The sequence below is a fragment of the Drosophila persimilis genome, unplaced genomic scaffold (assembly GCF_003286085.1).
Source record: "Drosophila persimilis strain 14011-0111.01,24,50 unplaced genomic scaffold, DperRS2 tig00000910-arrow-arrow-pilon, whole genome shotgun sequence".
NCBI classification, from domain to species: domain Eukaryota; kingdom Metazoa; phylum Arthropoda; class Insecta; order Diptera; family Drosophilidae; genus Drosophila; species Drosophila persimilis.
The window spans coordinates 259616-277500 of record NW_020825373.1 but is presented as its reverse complement, the minus strand read 5'-3'; the positions used below and the strand labels follow the sequence as shown (position 1 = coordinate 277500).

The 17885-nt window shown below is 46.3% G+C and overlaps 1 protein-coding gene across 1 annotated transcript; it reads left to right on the top strand.

Moving 5' to 3' along the window:
• The first annotated feature begins 9297 nt into the window (after positions 1 to 9297).
• On the top strand, positions 9298 to 12442 carry LOC6602885 (glucose dehydrogenase [FAD, quinone]). Its single transcript, XM_026993865.1, has 3 exons — positions 9298 to 10232; positions 10336 to 10372; positions 10495 to 12442. Exons 1-3 carry the CDS (start codon positions 9307 to 9309, stop codon positions 12247 to 12249), a joined length of 2718 nt encoding a protein of 905 aa, XP_026849666.1. The 5' UTR covers positions 9298 to 9306; the 3' UTR covers positions 12250 to 12442.
• Positions 12443 to 17885: the final 5443 nt, after the last annotated feature.

Here is a 17885-nt window from a genome sequence, read left to right as displayed (position 1 = left end):
ACCTATACTTTTATATATTTTTTTTTAACTTTTAGAATTTAATTTGTAGCTACTGTTTGTCTGGCGCCGCGTACACTTGGAGTACCTCAATTAGCTGTTAAGTTTTGGATAGTTTCGGAAGCATTCGATGTTTGCTTTCGACTAGAATACGACTACTCTCAAATGCAAACGAACCGAACGCATAATAAATTGATATCGCAAATGGAGAGGTGCAGTCTTCACATATGTACGACCATAGTTTGACAGCCACTGAACAGTTTTCAGCGCATGTCCATAGTGGTTGTAAAACAAACTAATATTTTGAGAGCAGCATGGTGCGAAAACTGACTAATGTATTTTATAATGGAAATCATGGAATATAATGGAAATCTATATCATTTTACATAAACAAAGATGGCGCACCCAGTAAATATATATTTATATGATTCAAGCCACAACTTATTTTATAATAAAAACCTTTTTTTTTGTGGGAGCAAAGCCCATAAACGGTCACCCTGATGATCCCCATATGATGACCAAAATTACATTTTATACATGATTATAGGTTTGGTTAACCCATCGGTCGGTTGGACGGGAGGAGGGCTGCGTTCGTGCCTTCTCCTGGTGACGAATGTACTCGTATTATCGCCATGGGATTTACTTAATTTTTTACCCAACATTAAAATAATAGAGGAAATAATGGGGGATTTGATAGAAGCACCCATTGTTCTAGTAGCCACAATAAGATCGTTGTCGTGCCACATAAAATGCTGTTCGTAAGTATGGAAGCTGACAGTTTTAATGCCACGATAGACCGTAGGCCAGTTTTGAAGCCACTGTGTAGTAGTGTAGAACACACTCTGAGAGCAAAGATGACACTGGTAATAGTACAGCTGGGAAACTATTCATGTTGAAAGCCCAAAAGCTCCTGGAATTCGGCATAAACTTACATCTTGTCTACGTATGTCTATGTATATGTATGTATATGGGAAAAGTTTTCTGCAGTTACAGTTTTGCAGCCACATGTGTAGTTGGATATGCTTCGGATGGAACTAACCTGTAATGAAGGAAAAGAAGAGCAGATATTAGTAAGCTATAAGTCGTGGCTATATAACTATTTGAAATGTGAGCTTAAAGCTAAACGGTTGAAACAACTTTAAAAGCTGTGTCCAAACTTGACAGAGCTTAAGCCTGGCTTGGCATAACCAAAGCTACATAAATGGATCGGAATACCGGTAGCTGAAGAATAACCCATAAATCAATGGTTGCTTGGCATATAATCGTACATAGATGACGCCTCTCATACCGATACAAATCCCATTAAGAGACCCACTCGGCTTGTTCTCTTTCAAAGAGATGGAGCAGAGGTGTTCTAAAATCTTTGATAGGATGTAGAGCCCTGCATGAATCCGCAGCTCGTGTATTCCTAAGATTTTCATTCGTATGTCTCTTAAAATTACTCAAAACCTAATACGGAGTTCGTGTGCCTTCGCCCTACCAGAGAATCCAATACAGAGTGAGCGAGAAAAAAAACCCGAAATTTTGGGATCTGACTTACGATACCGGCTTCGTTCAGTCCGTTTTGGGCAAGAGATTTGATGTAATGAGAAAACTGAGACGCTGATTCTCACAGACCGAACGAATCCCACTGAATGAAGGTTTCTAAATGGTATTATGGGAGAGGATGAAGAACATAAATGCTAGACTAAAATATTGTGTAATATGTAGTATTCATGAATTAATTGTTGTTTCTCAGAAGAGATATACAATAGAAGGGATCGTTTAGGATGGTAGAGAATGGACAAGCTCTGGTTGAAAGAATGGGGCTCCTCAGTATAGAATCGAAGGCATTTCCTTTCGGAACTACCAGCATATGTGAGTATCCTCGCTTTATTTCCCCAGCATATACATATTGGTAAAAAGGAAATGTTATGCAAGAGGCCTAGCCATAATCATAGAGTTCCTCATTGTGTATGATACAGATACAGATACAGATAGAGATACTCGTACAGATACCAATGGATCGGTGCAATTAGACGCGGTTAGATGATTCAAAGCAAATGCCATAATGCCGAATCGGAATTGGAATCGCCTTGTTCCGAAAACCAATTACAATTTGTGCAATTACACGCTGTTTTCTGATGGATGCCATTAGGTACGCATTAACGGTGATTCGAAGGAGTTAACGGTGCGTAGACGCAATTGTTTTTAAATATTTCCATCTACCATTTCATTGCGCTATCGGATTCGCATTGAATAATGCATTTCGGTGTGCGTCCAATAATTTGTTAACAAAATGCACTACAAGAAGCCATCGAAGCGGGTGCTGGTGCGTCTGATGGTGCGGGTGCGGGTGCGGGGGCGGGTGCTGCTGCGGTGGTGCTCTGCTGTGCCACAGCTAATTACCCGCACTGCAGCGATTACGACTTTGACTGCAGCTACGGCTGGGAGTCGGGAGTCGGGAGACGGGAGACGGGTCGCGGAAACTGCACATAAATCTGGGAGGCCCCCAGATTCCCATTCCAGCGCTCTCTCAAGTGCAACACATAAATATTTATATGCCATGGCTTTGCCACAGACAGCGGCGCAATGACCGTCCGAAAAAAAAAAAAAAAACAACCAAAATTTCGCGGCCATCTCTCGACGAAAATGAAAGTTGCCCAAGTCGAATGGGGGCTTCTCACAGTTCCAGTCGCAGTCCCAACCCCAACATCAGCTCCATTCCCAGCTTCATTTCAGTCCGCACCCACCAGAAAAAACCCCGAGGCAGTGTCAAGCTCGGCTTTTGGGCCCCAACTTTTGGCCTGGTTGTCGGAAGCAGGCGAAAGAAATATACGACTACGAGTACGGGTAAAACATAAGTAAATACGATCACAGCGGAACCAGCTTGTGGCTTTGTTGGGTGAAACTTCAGTGGGACCACCTTGTACCACCTTTCCTCCCCTTCCCATGGCCCGACATTTCGGTGTATCTCGGTTTTTGTTGTTTTCGGCCTTTGAATAGAGCCCCCTGAGGAGCCCCTCAATGGGGACCAATTGTGACTGCACCTGATAATGCTCGCAGAGTTCACAAAGTTGTTCAACTCTTTGACTCTGCTAATGAATAAATTAATGAATAAACGAATAAACGAATGATCTGTGAAGAGTGGATGGCTTGTTTGGCTTGGATGACTCGGTGGATGGGTAGATGGGTGGATGGGAGGGTCTTGCCACCATTTCATGGCACTCACCTCGGCGACTGAACAACCGAGATAATGTCTAGCTATGGGGCGTAAAAAGGGGGTAAAAAGAGCGAGATAGGCTACTAACAGTAATCGAGAAGAGAAAAAGTGAATGAGTGGAAAAGACGATACACCAAAAAAAGAAACGAAAAAAAACTTTAAGGATCACAAAGAACTAGAACCAACCAGAAAACAATTGATATAATGGACACTGGACACATAAATATATAGTATATTACAGGAAAATATGTAAAAAATTAAGGCTCAAAACAAATTGCATAAAATTAATGTCTTAATTAAATATTCAGTTTTTAAATAGTGAAATTTAATAACAATTTATTTTTATTTAAATAAAAATGTATTAAAAAGTATTTCAACGGCCTTTATTTAATCGAAGTATAAAAAATTTAAAAATTAATATAATAGGTTAAATTTGTAGGAAATATACTTAATCGAAATATGAAATATATTTATTTGAAATATGAAACATATACTTATATTTTTTTTTACTTTAATTATGAAAAATATTTAATTGTATATTAATTATATTAAATGAAATACATTTACTTTAATTATGAAAAATATTTAATTGAAATAATGAATAAGCTTAATTCAAATATGAAAATCAAATATATAGTTTTACTATGAAATATACCAATTTGAATTAAAAATATATATATATTTTTATATTAATGTACAAATATAAGTCAAAACACTATCTATTCTCAATTTCCAACTTTGGAGCAAATCCGTTTATATATTTATATGGCTATACGAATACGAATCATCAAAAGTTCTGGAATATATAGGGAACCAAGTAAATAAGTCGGAGAAAAGGTTGAAATATCCTACACATGAATGACCGTAGCGTGATAAGTTTTTCTCTGATTAAACCAATGGGAAATGGAGTTCGAAACAGCCACACCGGAAATCGCAAACCAAAATAGGGCTCTCTACGGCCACCTTTACGGCTTGCATCTGGGAATTGGGCATCGCTAATAATAAAACAGTAAATTGATTGCCAGACTCTAAAACGATGATCGTTGGCCAACGATCGATCGATCGATCGGATTCAGTTTTTGGCTTAGCCAAAGAAAGCCTCCAAACCGGCCTCTCCCTCTCTCTCTCTCCCGCGACTTTTGCCGCTGTCTCTGTCTGGCCATCGACTATTACACCATTAAGCCGCCAATTCCGCAGAGCTTTCGGAGCAGCTTAAAGCCATGCATTGGCATACAAAACGTTGAGCCGAGCACGTAGCACTCGCCAGACACGAAGACAGCAGCCGAAGCCAAACGAAAGGGAAATGAAAACGAAACGAAAACGAAAACGAAAGTGCAGTCGGGCAGCAGCGTTGCAGCAGGTCTTTTCTAGCTGTTCCAATACTCTTCCGCAGCAGAGTTTTGCAACAAAGAAATGCAAGTATATATACTAGTGCTATAGTTTGCTGTACTTAAAGCCACAACGGACTGGCAAGGGTGTCTAGAGACAGCTTTCTTTTCGTCCGCCTCTGCTGTGGCTGTTTCTGTGGCTGTTGCTGTAAGTCTGCATTTGAAGCCGAAAGCTTTCGAAGGCCGAATGCCGAATGCCGAATGCCGAAAAAAGCAGCGGCCTGGCCAAATTGCTCATTGAACAAGACGAGCTCGTGGCGTGCGTATCGCCGACAGCAGACAGCAGACATCCGACAGCAGATATCAAAAAGGGGAACAGTAGCCGCGTCCGAGTTCGCCGAGTGTGTGTGTGCGTGTGCTTTTACGATCAATTCGACTCAATCATTCGCCAAAGCCAAATAAAAGTTTCGAGATTACTGTGCTACTAAATCGAATCGAATCGAATTGAATCGAACTTTGTACTCAGTTTTTGTTTTGTTTTTTGTTTATTTGTTACAATTTTTGTTTCTGTTTTGCCATGAATGAGAGCAGCCGTCATGGTGGTCGTGTGTGAGACAAAGGAAAGTGGCCAGCCGTGGGGTTCGACTTGATGCCGCACGGACAAACGCAGGGAGAAAAAAAGCCACAGACGGGCCACCACCAACCACAAAAAACGAAGGCAAGTGCATCAAAAAGTATACCAAAATCGAAACAAACGAACCACTGATAGATACATCCCGTAGCCATAGCCATATTCTTTATTTTCCACTTACACCACGAGTTTGTACAGTGAAAGTCTCGTTGGGCGACCAGTCAATGGATGTCATAGTTCAGCACGTGACTAACTTTAGTAGTTACCACTTAAACCCCGGAGATACATTTACATAGATACCCCTTGAAGAGCATTCAAACTTGCCGTATAGGGAATTTTCTGGAACTCCAACTTCCAACTCAAAAAATATCATCAGATTCGACCTTCACTATATTTATATTCCAATAAGTTTATATTTGGGGTTCCTGGTCTGGCTAAACGATGGTTCGACTTAAAGAAGTTCGACTGTACTTATGACAGCGATCATTTTCACTTTTTTTTTCTCGTTTTTTTTTTTTTTGTATTTCTCTTATGCAATCAAGTCCAATTTCGGACACTTGAGCGGGAAAAAGAGAGCTGGAGAAGGGCAGAGCGGGAAGGCAGGAGAGCCAGTGACATTCTTATGCAAGACTCCTCCCAGCCACGCCTCGCATTCCGCTTGGACTTGCGGTTTGTGGGGAGCTTCACACTTTCTACCGTCGAGTATCGGTAGCTCCGCAGCGCCAGAGAGGCACCGCCTCACACCTCTGTGCGAATTATTATCAATTTGTGCACGTCGCGGCCATAAAGAGGCAATCATGGAGCGCGTGTTGGTTGCCACTGGCACTGGTAGTGGCACTGGTAGTGGCGCTTGCGGCACTGCCACTGCATATGCATAAAACAATTTAAAAAAAAACCAAACCAAAACGAAACCTGCCAGAAAGCGCCATAACACACACAGATGAGCCTGTCCGAATGGGCCCCGAGCCCCAACGAACTGGGAATGCCCTATGGACTAGTTTTGGGTGGGCGATGAATATTTCAAGTAAATTATGTATAAGTATAGGCCAAAAAAAAAACATCCTCTACTCCAAGGATGGAATCCCCCAGATACATACAATTTTACAGATCAAATATAAGGCTATGTTTCAGATAAAAACCTATCGAAATATGTATGTATCTTAAGAGTACCTTCAAATTATACAAATACAGATATATTCAGTAGATGGAAAGTCAGATAGATACGAAGCCTTCAAATCCCTGCTGGATTGTCGCCTCCAATTGAGGCATGTGTGGCACAAACATGGCCAGCAACTGCAGAGCACACACGCCACGGAAATGCGACAAGAGTACGCCGCAGAAGCGTGAGTGTGAGTGCAAAGTATCTGTGTGTCTGGTCTAAGCTTGAGTTGAGCTTCTTTAATGTGTCACGGTACCATGACGCAGTCGACTGCCGAGAAAGCGTTGACGTGAGACTTGATGGCAGAGGAGAAGGGGAGGGGAGGGGAGGGGAGGGGAGACACCGGGACCTGTGTCTAGGGCCTCCGTAAATGTCATCAATTATGCCGCATCAACTGCGGCCATAATTAAAAGCTGTCGAATCATAATTGACCGACAGCTGGACGGTGTGAAACAGACCGAGGCCCAGACCGAGACCAGTTCCTAACAATGTGTGAATTGCATAACCAACAACACAGACAAATAGCCAGACATCTAACGAGGGAAGCATCAGCATCGACATCGACATCGACACCGACATCAATGTGATGTAAAAGATGTGCCTGGGAAATTACAGCTGAACCACATTTTTGTGTATTTTGTGGATACCCTAGCGAAGGCTTATATAGGGTTATATAGCCCTCCCTTCGGAGGGATATACTATGCTTAATGACTACAATTTATCAGTGGATTTTGGTCTTTTCGGGATTGCTGGTACGAGTTTCAGGAACCACTTTCCTTGGCAACCAATCAATCCCCCAGGGTATCTGAGGCTTCGGGCCCTGAAGCACTTTTTTCTTTCTTTCTTGTTTGTTTTTTTTGGGGGGGGGGGGGGGGGGGGGGGATTGCATCAATCTGGGGGCTTGGTCTACATTGGTCAAGCGGTTGGCCCAAAAACCAGACAAATTTTCATTTGTGACTGCTTTTGGGTGGCCGCCCCAAGGGCGTTGCATAAATTAGCGTCGATCGTTGGTCGTTGCTGCCTGTTGCCGTCGATGTTGCACGCACCTGTTGCGTCTGTCTTTAACGGGTATTTGAGTGAATGAATTTTGGATTTAATTTTTGCCTCTGCCGTCGCTGCCGCTGCCGCTGCTGCCGCTGCTGCCTCTGCTGCCGCCTCTGCCGCTGCGGATGATGATGATGATGTTTGGTGTTTGCTCAGTTACATGCCAACCGTCGAGCCGTTCAAATCGCTACTTTTTTGTTGCCTCCATTTCGCTTTTGATTTTTGCTCAGCGAAACTTCCGACGGGCAGAGATATACGCGTTTTTAGTGCCTCCAAAAATAGACAACTATTTTCGGTTAATTAATCGACGGCGACGGCGACAGTTACAGTTACGGTTACAGTTGCAGCTCGCAGCTCGCAGCCCCGTCCTTTGTTTTTGTTTCCCTTATGTGAGTGCCGGGCCAGAGAAGGGGTGAGGTGGCCAGAAATACCCCAGTAATACCCCAGAAATACCCCAGAAATACCCCAGAAATACCCCAGTAATACCCCAGAAAGAAAACCGAAAGAAGAAAGACAAAAGACACTTTCATCATCTTGCGAATCATCACATACCCTGCCACAAGCTCCAAGAGGGGTTCCCTCTGACCTGTAACCCTTTCCTGGATCACTCCCATAACTGCTGAAGGAAAATGTACCCAGACTTGGCTCAAACTTAATGCCAATAAGCAGAAACTGCATCGCTATCTACCCCGATTTGAGTTCTTCCAAAGCGAATCCAAAAACAAAATACACGTTGCACCGATTTCGAATAGATCCAACCTTTATCCTAGGCAGGTCCGCCAGTAACCCCCGAACAGGGTATCCAAAACGAAATTTTAAACATTTTCAACCGATTGCATGGCAGTACGCTTCGGTTTATGTAGGAAGCTCGATCCATGCCTGTGCCTGTGGCTGTGGCTGTGGCTGTCGCTTGGCTCTGAGTGGCTTTCACTGCGATCGAGTCTTCGAGTCGAGAGACAGGCAGACAGGCAGACAGGCAGAGCTGGACTGGAAAAACCACAGAAACAGAAACAGCAATGGCAATAGCAACAGTAACAGCATCAGGAGCTGGAGCTGGAGCTGGACAACAGTTGCAATTAATGACGATGCCTGCCATAGACGAACAAAATAACGAAATTGCATTTTACAATAATATCAACAGAGACGACGGACAGGGGACAGCAGCGGAGACTATGATTGTGGCCAAGACCGAGAGACTTTTCAGCGTTTTTCCGCCCGACAAACGGCATTGAACTTGAAAAATAAGCTTGGAAAAAACTCGAAAGAGGCCCCAAAGATGCAAAGAGGGTCAGGGGCGGGGGCAGGGGGATAGACGATAGAGGGGAGTAGTTTGGGTAATGAGATGCAGCTGACATCATTTGAATATTTATACACTGGATTTCGATTTGATAACTTTTTGTTGGCCGTTGCTTGCGAAAAAAACGTGTAAACAAGTTCGTTGCTCAAGTCTTTTGTTCGCGGAGCGCGTGCGAGAGCGCCATCTATTGGCCAACGATTGGCCAAAGGCCGGGCAGGCAGTGGGGGGGGCAGGGGATGGCCTCAGATTGGATTAGTTAGCGGCTTCCGATGGACAAGCGGACAATCACGAAAGCCGCTTGCATGTCGCCATGCAACATGACCAGCAACAAGACACACAACAAAGTCCATCAACAATGCTCTCATCAACTACTCCGCTATAGTGGCCCCGTATATGGCTAACGATAGCGGAGCTCCCACGACAGAAACTCACTCGAACCGAGTGTGTACAATCCCATCCAAGGGGGACTTCAGCTCGAGTGGGCCTCGAGACGACCGATTGCAATGGATAGTCTGAAAAGAGTTTTCAACAACAGAATATAATCGAATCGAATCGAATCGAATCTATCGGAGGTGTGAGGCAAATGTTTTAATTTATTCCCTTTTTGCCACATTCTCGTTGCAGTTGTGTTCATATTTCGGTCAAAATATGGGCCAGGAGATATCCCAACAAGCAAATCAACAACAACCACACCAACAGCAACAATCACCCAGCCACAAACGACAGCCACAGCCACAGCCGCAGCCGCAGCCACAAAGGAAGAGTTTCTACAGCAACAACAGCGGCAGCCAGCAGCCCATCTACGCAGCCACCAGCCACCTATCCAGCAGCTCCTCCACCAACACCAACACCAACAGCAACACCAACAGCAACACCAACAGCAACACCAACAGCAACACCAACAGTAGTCCAAACTCGAACCTGAACCAGAACTATCGACTCCGACACAAATACAATCTGAGCAAACAGACCTACGAACGGACCAAGATCCTGGGCGGCACTAGCCAATCATCGGACACGGACTCCAACTACGCGAAGCTCAACAACAAGTATCTGGTGAGGAGCTGCTCGCAGAGCTCGGACAGCGGCATTTACAACTCGTCCTGCCACTGCTCCTCGGTGTCCTCGCTGTCGGCGGTGAGCAGCAGCAGCTGCAGCAGCAGAAGCACCGCCAGCAGCACCGGCGGCTCAAGCCGGGGCTGTCCCAGCTCGCTGGTCTCGAGCAAGTCGAGCAACCGATCGCTGGACAAGCAGAAGCACTACCTGAGCCACCACCTGTACATCAAGTCGTATCTGGATATCCTGGAGGAGGACGAACGGGCGCGCGCACACTTCAAGTCGGCCCGCCCCGGCGGCATACGCAACTACACGCCAAAGATACTGGCCAGCGGTGACACGGCCAGCTCCAGCTGCAGCTCCATCTCCATCGCCCCATCGGCGCTGTCCGCGAGTGCGCCGGCCTCAGCTGCGGGCACCGGCTACGGCTACGGGCAGGCGGGCAGGCGATCGAGCGTTTCCGGCGGCACAACGGGCGCGGGTGCCACCTCAGCGGCCAAGCGTTGCCAGGAAGATCCGTGGATTTGACAATTACTGAAACATGGCGTTTGGCACAATGACGTCTTTGCTTGGCATGATCCCGCTGCTGGCGATCGGCATGAATTTCTATCGCTATCAAAGCGTCGATCCCGAGAACAAGGTCCAGGAGCCATCTGTCGTAAGTGTTGTTAGCTCTTGGATCCGAGGCGATCTTCAGGCCCACAAGATGCCCATTGCATCGCCCCCATTTACACATCTATGAGGTCTCCCACGAATGTCACCTTTGTTTTGTTCTTTCAGATCCGACGTCAGTATGATTTCGTTGTGATCGGCGGCGGCTCGGCCGGAGCTGTGGTGGCCAATCGGCTGAGCGAGGTGCGCAACTGGACGGTGCTGCTGCTGGAGGCGGGTGGCGACGAGACCGAGATATCGGATGTGCCGGCCCTGGCCGGGTATCTGCAGCTGACAGAGCTGGACTGGAAGTACCAGACGACGCCCTCGTCGACGCGCCAGTACTGCCAGGCGATGAAGGGGGACCGGTGCTTCTGGCCGCGGGGCAAGGTCCTGGGCGGCAGCTCGGTGCTCAACGCGATGGTCTATGTGCGGGGCTCGAAGAACGACTACAACCACTGGGCGTCGCTGGGGAATCCGGGCTGGGACTACGACAGCATGCTCAAGTACTTCCTCAAGTCGGAGGACGTGCGCAATCCCTATCTGGCCAAGACGCCCTACCACGAGACGGGCGGCTACTTGACCGTCCAGGAGGCCCCCTGGCGCACGCCCCTCTCGATTGCGTTCCTGCAGGCGGGCATGGAGATGGGCTACGAGAACCGCGACATCAACGGGGCCCAGCAGACGGGCTTCATGCTCACCCAGAGCACCATCCGGCGGGGGGCGCGCTGCAGCACGGGCAAGGCCTTCATCCGTCCGGTGCGCCAGCGCAAGAACTTCGACGTCCTGCTCCATGCGGAGGCCACGCGGCTCCTCTTCGACAAACAGAAGCGGGCCATCGGCGTCGAGTACATGCGGGCCGGCCGCAAGCAGTTGGTCTTTGTCCGGCGGGAGGTGGTCGTCAGTGCGGGGGCCCTCAACACGCCCAAGCTGCTGATGCTCTCCGGCGTGGGGCCCGCGGAGCATCTGCAGGAGCACAGCATACCGGTCATCTCGGACCTGCCCGTGGGCAACAACATGCAGGATCATGTGGGCCTGGGGGGGCTCACCTTTGTGGTGGATGCCCCGCTGACGGTCACCCGGAATCGCTTCCAGACCATACCCGTTTCCATGGAGTACATACTGCGTGAGCGCGGCCCGATGACCTTCTCGGGGGTGGAGGGCGTGGCCTTCCTGAACACCAAGTACCAGGACCCGGGCGTCGACTGGCCGGACGTGCAGTTCCACTTCTGCCCCAGCTCCATCAACTCGGACGGGGGCGAGCAGATCCGCAAGATACTCAATCTGAGGGATGGGTTCTACAACACGGTGTACAAGCCCCTGCAGCACAGCGAGACCTGGTCGATACTGCCCCTCCTGCTGCGGCCCAAGAGCACTGGATGGGTGCGCCTCAACTCGCGGAATCCGCAGCAACAGCCCAAGATCATACCCAACTACTTTGCCCACCAGGAGGACATCGATGTCCTGGTCGAGGGCATCAAGCTGGCCATCAATGTGTCCAATACGCAGGCCTTCCAGCGCTTCGGCTCGCGGCTGCACAACATTCCCCTGCCCGGCTGCCGGCACCTGCCCTTCCAGTCGGACGCCTACTGGGCCTGCTGCATCAAGGAGTTCACCTTCACCATCTACCATCCGGCCGGCACCTGTCGGATGGGCCCCAGCTGGGATGTCACCGCCGTCGTGGATCCCCGCCTGCGGGTCTACGGCGTGTCCGGTGTGCGGGTGGTGGACGCCAGCATTATGCCCACCATTGTCAATGGCAATCCCAATGCCCCCGTAATCGCGATTGGCGAGAAGGCCTCCGACCTCATCAAGGAGGACTGGGGTGCCCGGCGGCCCACCAATCCGCATCCGTCTCCACCGCCACCAGTGCTGGCCTCCTAGCCGCCCAAAACACCATCCTCCATCCCCCATCCCCCATCTATCGCTAATTTATGTTTCAACTAGTCAAATGTGAATTAATTAATTACTACTCATACTCGTGTGAATTTCCTGTTACGTTTTGCTCCCTCTTAATCGCTGTCTAAATTATGCATAGTCTCTTAAGTTAATTAATTAGTATTAGCCATTTACCATATACCAGACCTTTTTTTTATTTTGTTTGCATCGAGCATTTTATTAAATATTTATATAATTTATATGCGCACTTCTGTTGTGTTTTGATGCTATTTTCTTCGCCAGGACTCACAGCATCCACAGTAAATTAAGTGGAGAGTGAGCGAGACAAAAAAACCGAAATTTTCGGATCTGATACAGTGTTTATTTATTTATTTGGGTTTTCCTAGTGCTGCAATCAAGGGGCTTATAACTAGAGATGACAAGTACTGAGCCCTCGATAGTAAAAATGGCGTCCCCTGCTTTATTTAGTCCTTTTTGTGGCGAGTGAATCGATGCAGGGAGAAAGCTGAGACGTCGACCAAACGATTCCCACCGAATCGCTTCGGTTGTCTGTTTATTCAGGACTATCGTAGGGTTCCAGGGTGCAACCATTTCAAGTCTCAAAGGCCTGCTTCCGTAGGGGAATCTGTATGTGGCAGTCCTTCGAATGCTATCTACCATTCTAATGCCTACAGAAATACAGTTGTCCTTCGCTCAAATGAATATGTAGTTGATCTTTGTCTTGATATGGCTGTGTGCCGTGTCCAAGTGCCATCTCTATTGGGTGATTTTGTGGGCAGCGCCTGTGGTATAGGCACCACTTTCCCCCACAGTCAGAGACTAGTCGGTGCTGCAACCAAAAGCATGGCTGTGTTGGGCTTTTGTTAAGCTCTAGCTTGTGGTATTTTGAATAAGATCCATTGAGTTGTGCTCTCGCCGGCTGAAGGAAGAAAATGTCCCTACCACAGAGTACCAAAGAAAGCACCAATCTGGCCAAACCTATCCACAGATGGACCCCTTTTGGGCCCCGCTTTGATGGGGCACGTTCGTGTCGGTGGTTTCCATTTAAACTGTTGATTGCCATAAGCACTGGGCGTGGCTTGGCCCCAGTTTGATTGCCAGCCAGCGGATGATCGAGCATAATCCTCCCGAAATAAATTGGCGAGCATTTCCGTGTGGGCGTGGCTTCCGGGTTGCCGATAGTTTCGCTTTTCTACGGCTCTGCGGCTCTGCGGCTCTGCGGCTTTCAAGTGTGCCAAGGTTACGGCTGCTATTGACCACACATTTGGCCAGCGTTGACACGTTTTATTTCGCAGGTGTTGTCTTTCCCGTTTGCTTTGGCTCTTTGGGCAATGCCCAGCCAGACAATTATCAACCGTCTGCTAATGGGACCTGGCACAAGGGATGGGACGACGATGGCCGTTGGCCGTTGGCCGATTGCAATTGCAAATTTCACATGGTCTGGCCAAAAGCGACACCACACACGTATTGGCAATAAAGTTCCGAAAATAATAACAGACAGAAAGCAAACACGATGCCGTACCATAAACCACCCAAAGCGCTTTGATTTGTTTCTTATATAAGGCCCTTCAGACGGTAGTCCGCGGCCCACAGCCCCCAGCCCCCAGAAGGGAGCAGAGGGCCAGGAGAGATGCCCAGAGAAATATCAATACCAAAGCTTAACCAAATATTTGATTTGATTTTAACGAAACGCCAAGTCATAGCCGTCGATGGCTGGTGGGATAAGGAGGGGGAGGGCTGTGCGGCGCATACAAATGGAAAGTGTTATGCCAAAGACAACGAAAATCGGGTACCCGAAATGATCTCAAACGATAATGATAATGATCATCAGTGGTGCCCGCAGATGTGCGATGATGACACACTGCCAAGGGATGGGGGGGGGGGTGGGGGGGATATGGGGTACACCCATACGTATCTGTGTCTGTGGTCAGTGAAACGATGAAACCAATTTGGGTCATTAAACCGCCAAGAGTTCAGTTCGATGAGACCAAGTCGCTCTGGGGCTTTTGGGATTTTGGGATTTTGGGACAGCCCGTCGAGACGAGGGTGGTATAATGGATGGGTGTGTGGGGACGGCTAATCCATTAAAAAAACTAATGAATGATATACTAAAATAATATAAAAGTCAAGTGGTTTACGGTAGGAAGTCGCATAAAAATGGCCAAATATGCAGATTAAATGCACAAATATGTGGTTTGAGCCCTGCCCCATGATTGATCGAGTGCTTGGGCTGAGACTCCACTCCACTCGATCATTGGAAATCCTTCAGTGTCCCAACAGCGATTCATGAGTTGTTTTGGGGAATTTGCACTCCCCCCTTCTGGGGGGCTCCAATGAAGTGCAAACAGAGCGACGTGATGTCGAACACATACGAAAAGTCTCAGAAAAACACCAAATCCAAGCAGAGGGTGGGGGCCACGTATCGCACAGGGATTGAATAATCTCTCTGTGTAATTTCGGACAATTATGCCGCCGTGCCTCAGCCTCAGCCTCAGCCGCAGCCGCAGCCTCAGTCGAAGCTGCTGCAATTGCAGCCCGTACTGCATCGCACAACACCACAAACACTCCAAAAACCGAAGCCGAACCCCAAACCCCGAATCGTTCAAGGCATATAATTTCAATTGCAAACTGGACCGTGGGGCAGCACGAGAGCGAGGGGCCCGACTGCCAGCATTGTCAAAAAAAAAAGCTTCAAGCCTGCTGCTTATGTCATAGATGGCAAGGTGTCAGGTGCCGCGCCTCACGTAGACCATAGAAAAAAAGCAACGGCAGAGGCAGTGGCAGAGGCAGAGGCAGTGGCAGAGGCAGAGGCAGTGGCAGAGGCAGTGGCAAAAGGTGGCGGCGACGGTGGTGCCGGTGGCGGCTAACGAGCTGGAATGAACTGCCAGTTGGCTGCCCTTTTAATTCGACCTATTATGGCAGTACTTGTGCCGCTGCACTGCTTCCTTACTGCCTATTCGAGCACTGTCTATCAGCCACCCTGCCCCCCAATGGCCCTCCCTCTGATGCAGCGCCCGTTGCACTTGCTTCCCCGATATTCGAAAAGCCAAGCGAAAGTTTCGATACTCTATGAGACGGGGGCTGTATGCCTGGAACAGATCATCGTCACTTCTTATAGGGATCACAAGACCACACATCCGATATAAATCGCGACATTGGACATGTCCATTCGCTTAGGGAAAATTTGTACAGCGATGGGGCTCTAGTGGAACAGGGGCCTATCTGTCAGGATCGTGAGAGCTTAGAGGGGATTTCGGGGCATCCAATTTGCCTGTTTTAAACATATTTTCCCAATTTGTATCTATTCGAATCACATGGCGGGGTCCTTGGACGCCCCACAGCTCCTGTTTTCTTTAGTAAAATGTAAGAAACTTTTGAAATTCGATGAGCCCCGATTTTTGTATGTTTAAGCTAAGATTTCAAAATAAATGTCAAATAAATTTGGTCCAAAAATGGCAATTTTATATTAAAAAAAAAAAAAAAGAAAAAAAAAGAGAATAAAAAGGGTTTTCCCTTATACAATATTTTAGCATTAATATAAAATATAAATATTTCATTTATATATTATTTATACTTGAATTAAATATATTTGTATATTTAAAGTTAAAGATTTTTGTTTATATTTTAAATTAAATATATTTAAATTAAAATGTTTAATAATATATTAATATTTCATTCAGATATATTTCATACTAAAATGAAATATATTTTTATATTTAAAGCTAAATATTTATGTTTATATTTTAAATTAAATATATTTCCATATATTAAATTAAAATAATATTAACGAGTCGTATCTGTGAGTCACAGTGATTTCTATTTAATTTCTTTATGCTTATATTTAAGGACCGAATTTTTAATTTAAATATGAGTGTGGCCTCTGAGTGCAAGAGCTTTAAGAGATTTATAGAGATGATTCCAACAATATTAAACGTGTCTTGAGGGCGTTTTTGGTCCGGAGCTGGCCCGGAAGGTATCCACATTCCCTTTTTGGCCCACTATCGAGCATTGCAGATCGCTCTCTTTCCTGTTTGATCTGCACTAATTGCACTTTAACACCCAACAAGTACCATATCAGAGACCAAACGAAACGAAACGAAGCGAATTGAGAAAGAGACAGCGATGGCTATGCCGATTGCGAGGGAGATAGAGAGATGGAGGTGGAGGTAGGTAGGTAGGTAGAGACGGAGATGGAGGCAGAGCCGCTATGAAATACATATTTCAACAGCTTGCCTAAATCATGTGGCTGTTGTGCTGTTTTTGTTTTTGTTTTGGTTTTTTTTTTTTCCTTTTTTGGCTCATGATTACATAAATTATACCCGTTGACAAAACCCAGCCAGTTGCCTGGGGTAAAATCCAAATGAGAGAGGGAGAGGGAGAGGGAGCGGGAGCGGGAGAGCAAGAAATGATACTTTTCTCAGGCATGTTTATGGGTTAATAACTCCATTTGGCCATTTTCTGGTTGTCTTTCGACTGTTTCCAAGGAGCTTGCCACAGCCAGCAGAACTTCCAGTCTTGGACGGACAGCGGATGGACCCCATTACCCTTACTAGTTCTTGTTCCTAGATGTTCTCGTCCATGTAGCCTTTGTTTTTGCCAATACCCACGAGTATTTCTTTAATGTTTTATTCTTTTATTTTGAGAACATAGTTTTTTAGATGGGTCTTTTTTACTGAATAATTTAGGTTTCAAGATTGCAGCCATCCGCTTGGTTCCTATCTTTTTCTTGAATATTTTCCCATTGAAAAAAAATCTTTGGAGGGTTAATCATTTCTTTATGAAATATCTTAGATCTTATAAATAAAAGCTTATAAGAACAAAGATATTGAAAGAAATGATCAAAGAACACTCTAATGGTGTAAATATCTAAAGATTTTTTTATCCAATGGGACTTTATTTTGCATATTCTTTGCTTGAGACTTTCTCTATTAAACGATTCTTTGTTTATCTATTGATTATTATGCATTATCCATATATTTTTATTGATTGAACTCTGTCTAAAGTTTGTTCATTCTGTTTAGGTTTGCTACAAATTAAAATACTTATATTTTCCTGATTAAATATACTAAATAGGGGTTCTGATATTTGATTTGTATTGATTATATTTAATTTTGAAAAGAGAGAGTGTTTCCCTCGATTGGATCCGATCCTCAGTAGGGAGTTTCTTATGATTATTGTCCAGTCGATTCGCCTCTCCAGTCCTCTCCACCCCCCCCTTTCCTCACGACCTAGTTTGACCTTCTGGGAGACACAACTTCAGGCAAAGCTTCGCTGGAGCTCAGCTCCCGTTTCGATTCCGTTATCAGCGCATCGAACATGTTCGACTGCAGACACGCTCGCTCGCTCGCCCGCTCGCTCGCCCGATGTGCCAATAATATGCAACAGCTGGCTGGCTCTCGCTCGTCTTGTTTTGTTTTGTTTTTCGTTATACCCCTTAATCATAGATCATATAGAAGTAGGAGCTACTGGGCTCGGGCATAAGCATGCAACAGCGAGAAGGATCCCTTCCCCCCGGAAGGATCGGGATCAAAGGCAGAGTCCCTTTGTTTTTTTTTGAGACTATGAAAGATGGGATCATTACGGATGGATCCGAATCCGACCTGCCTTTCATTATTGTTCTA

What these genes read in the sequence shown, in the direction of transcription:
- LOC6602885 (XM_026993865.1), top strand. Translation starts at nt 9,307, where the DNA reads ATGGGCCAGGAGATATCCCAACAAGCAAATCAACAACAACCACACCAA. An exon ending in AAGCGTTGCCAGGAAGATCC is followed by an intron (nt 10,233 to 10,335) that starts GTGGATTTGACA and finishes TCGCTATCAAAG; the next exon opens with CGTCGATCCCGAGAACAAGG. An exon ending in AGGTCCAGGAGCCATCTGTC is followed by an intron (nt 10,373 to 10,494) that starts GTAAGTGTTGTT and finishes TTGTTCTTTCAG; the next exon opens with ATCCGACGTCAGTATGATTT.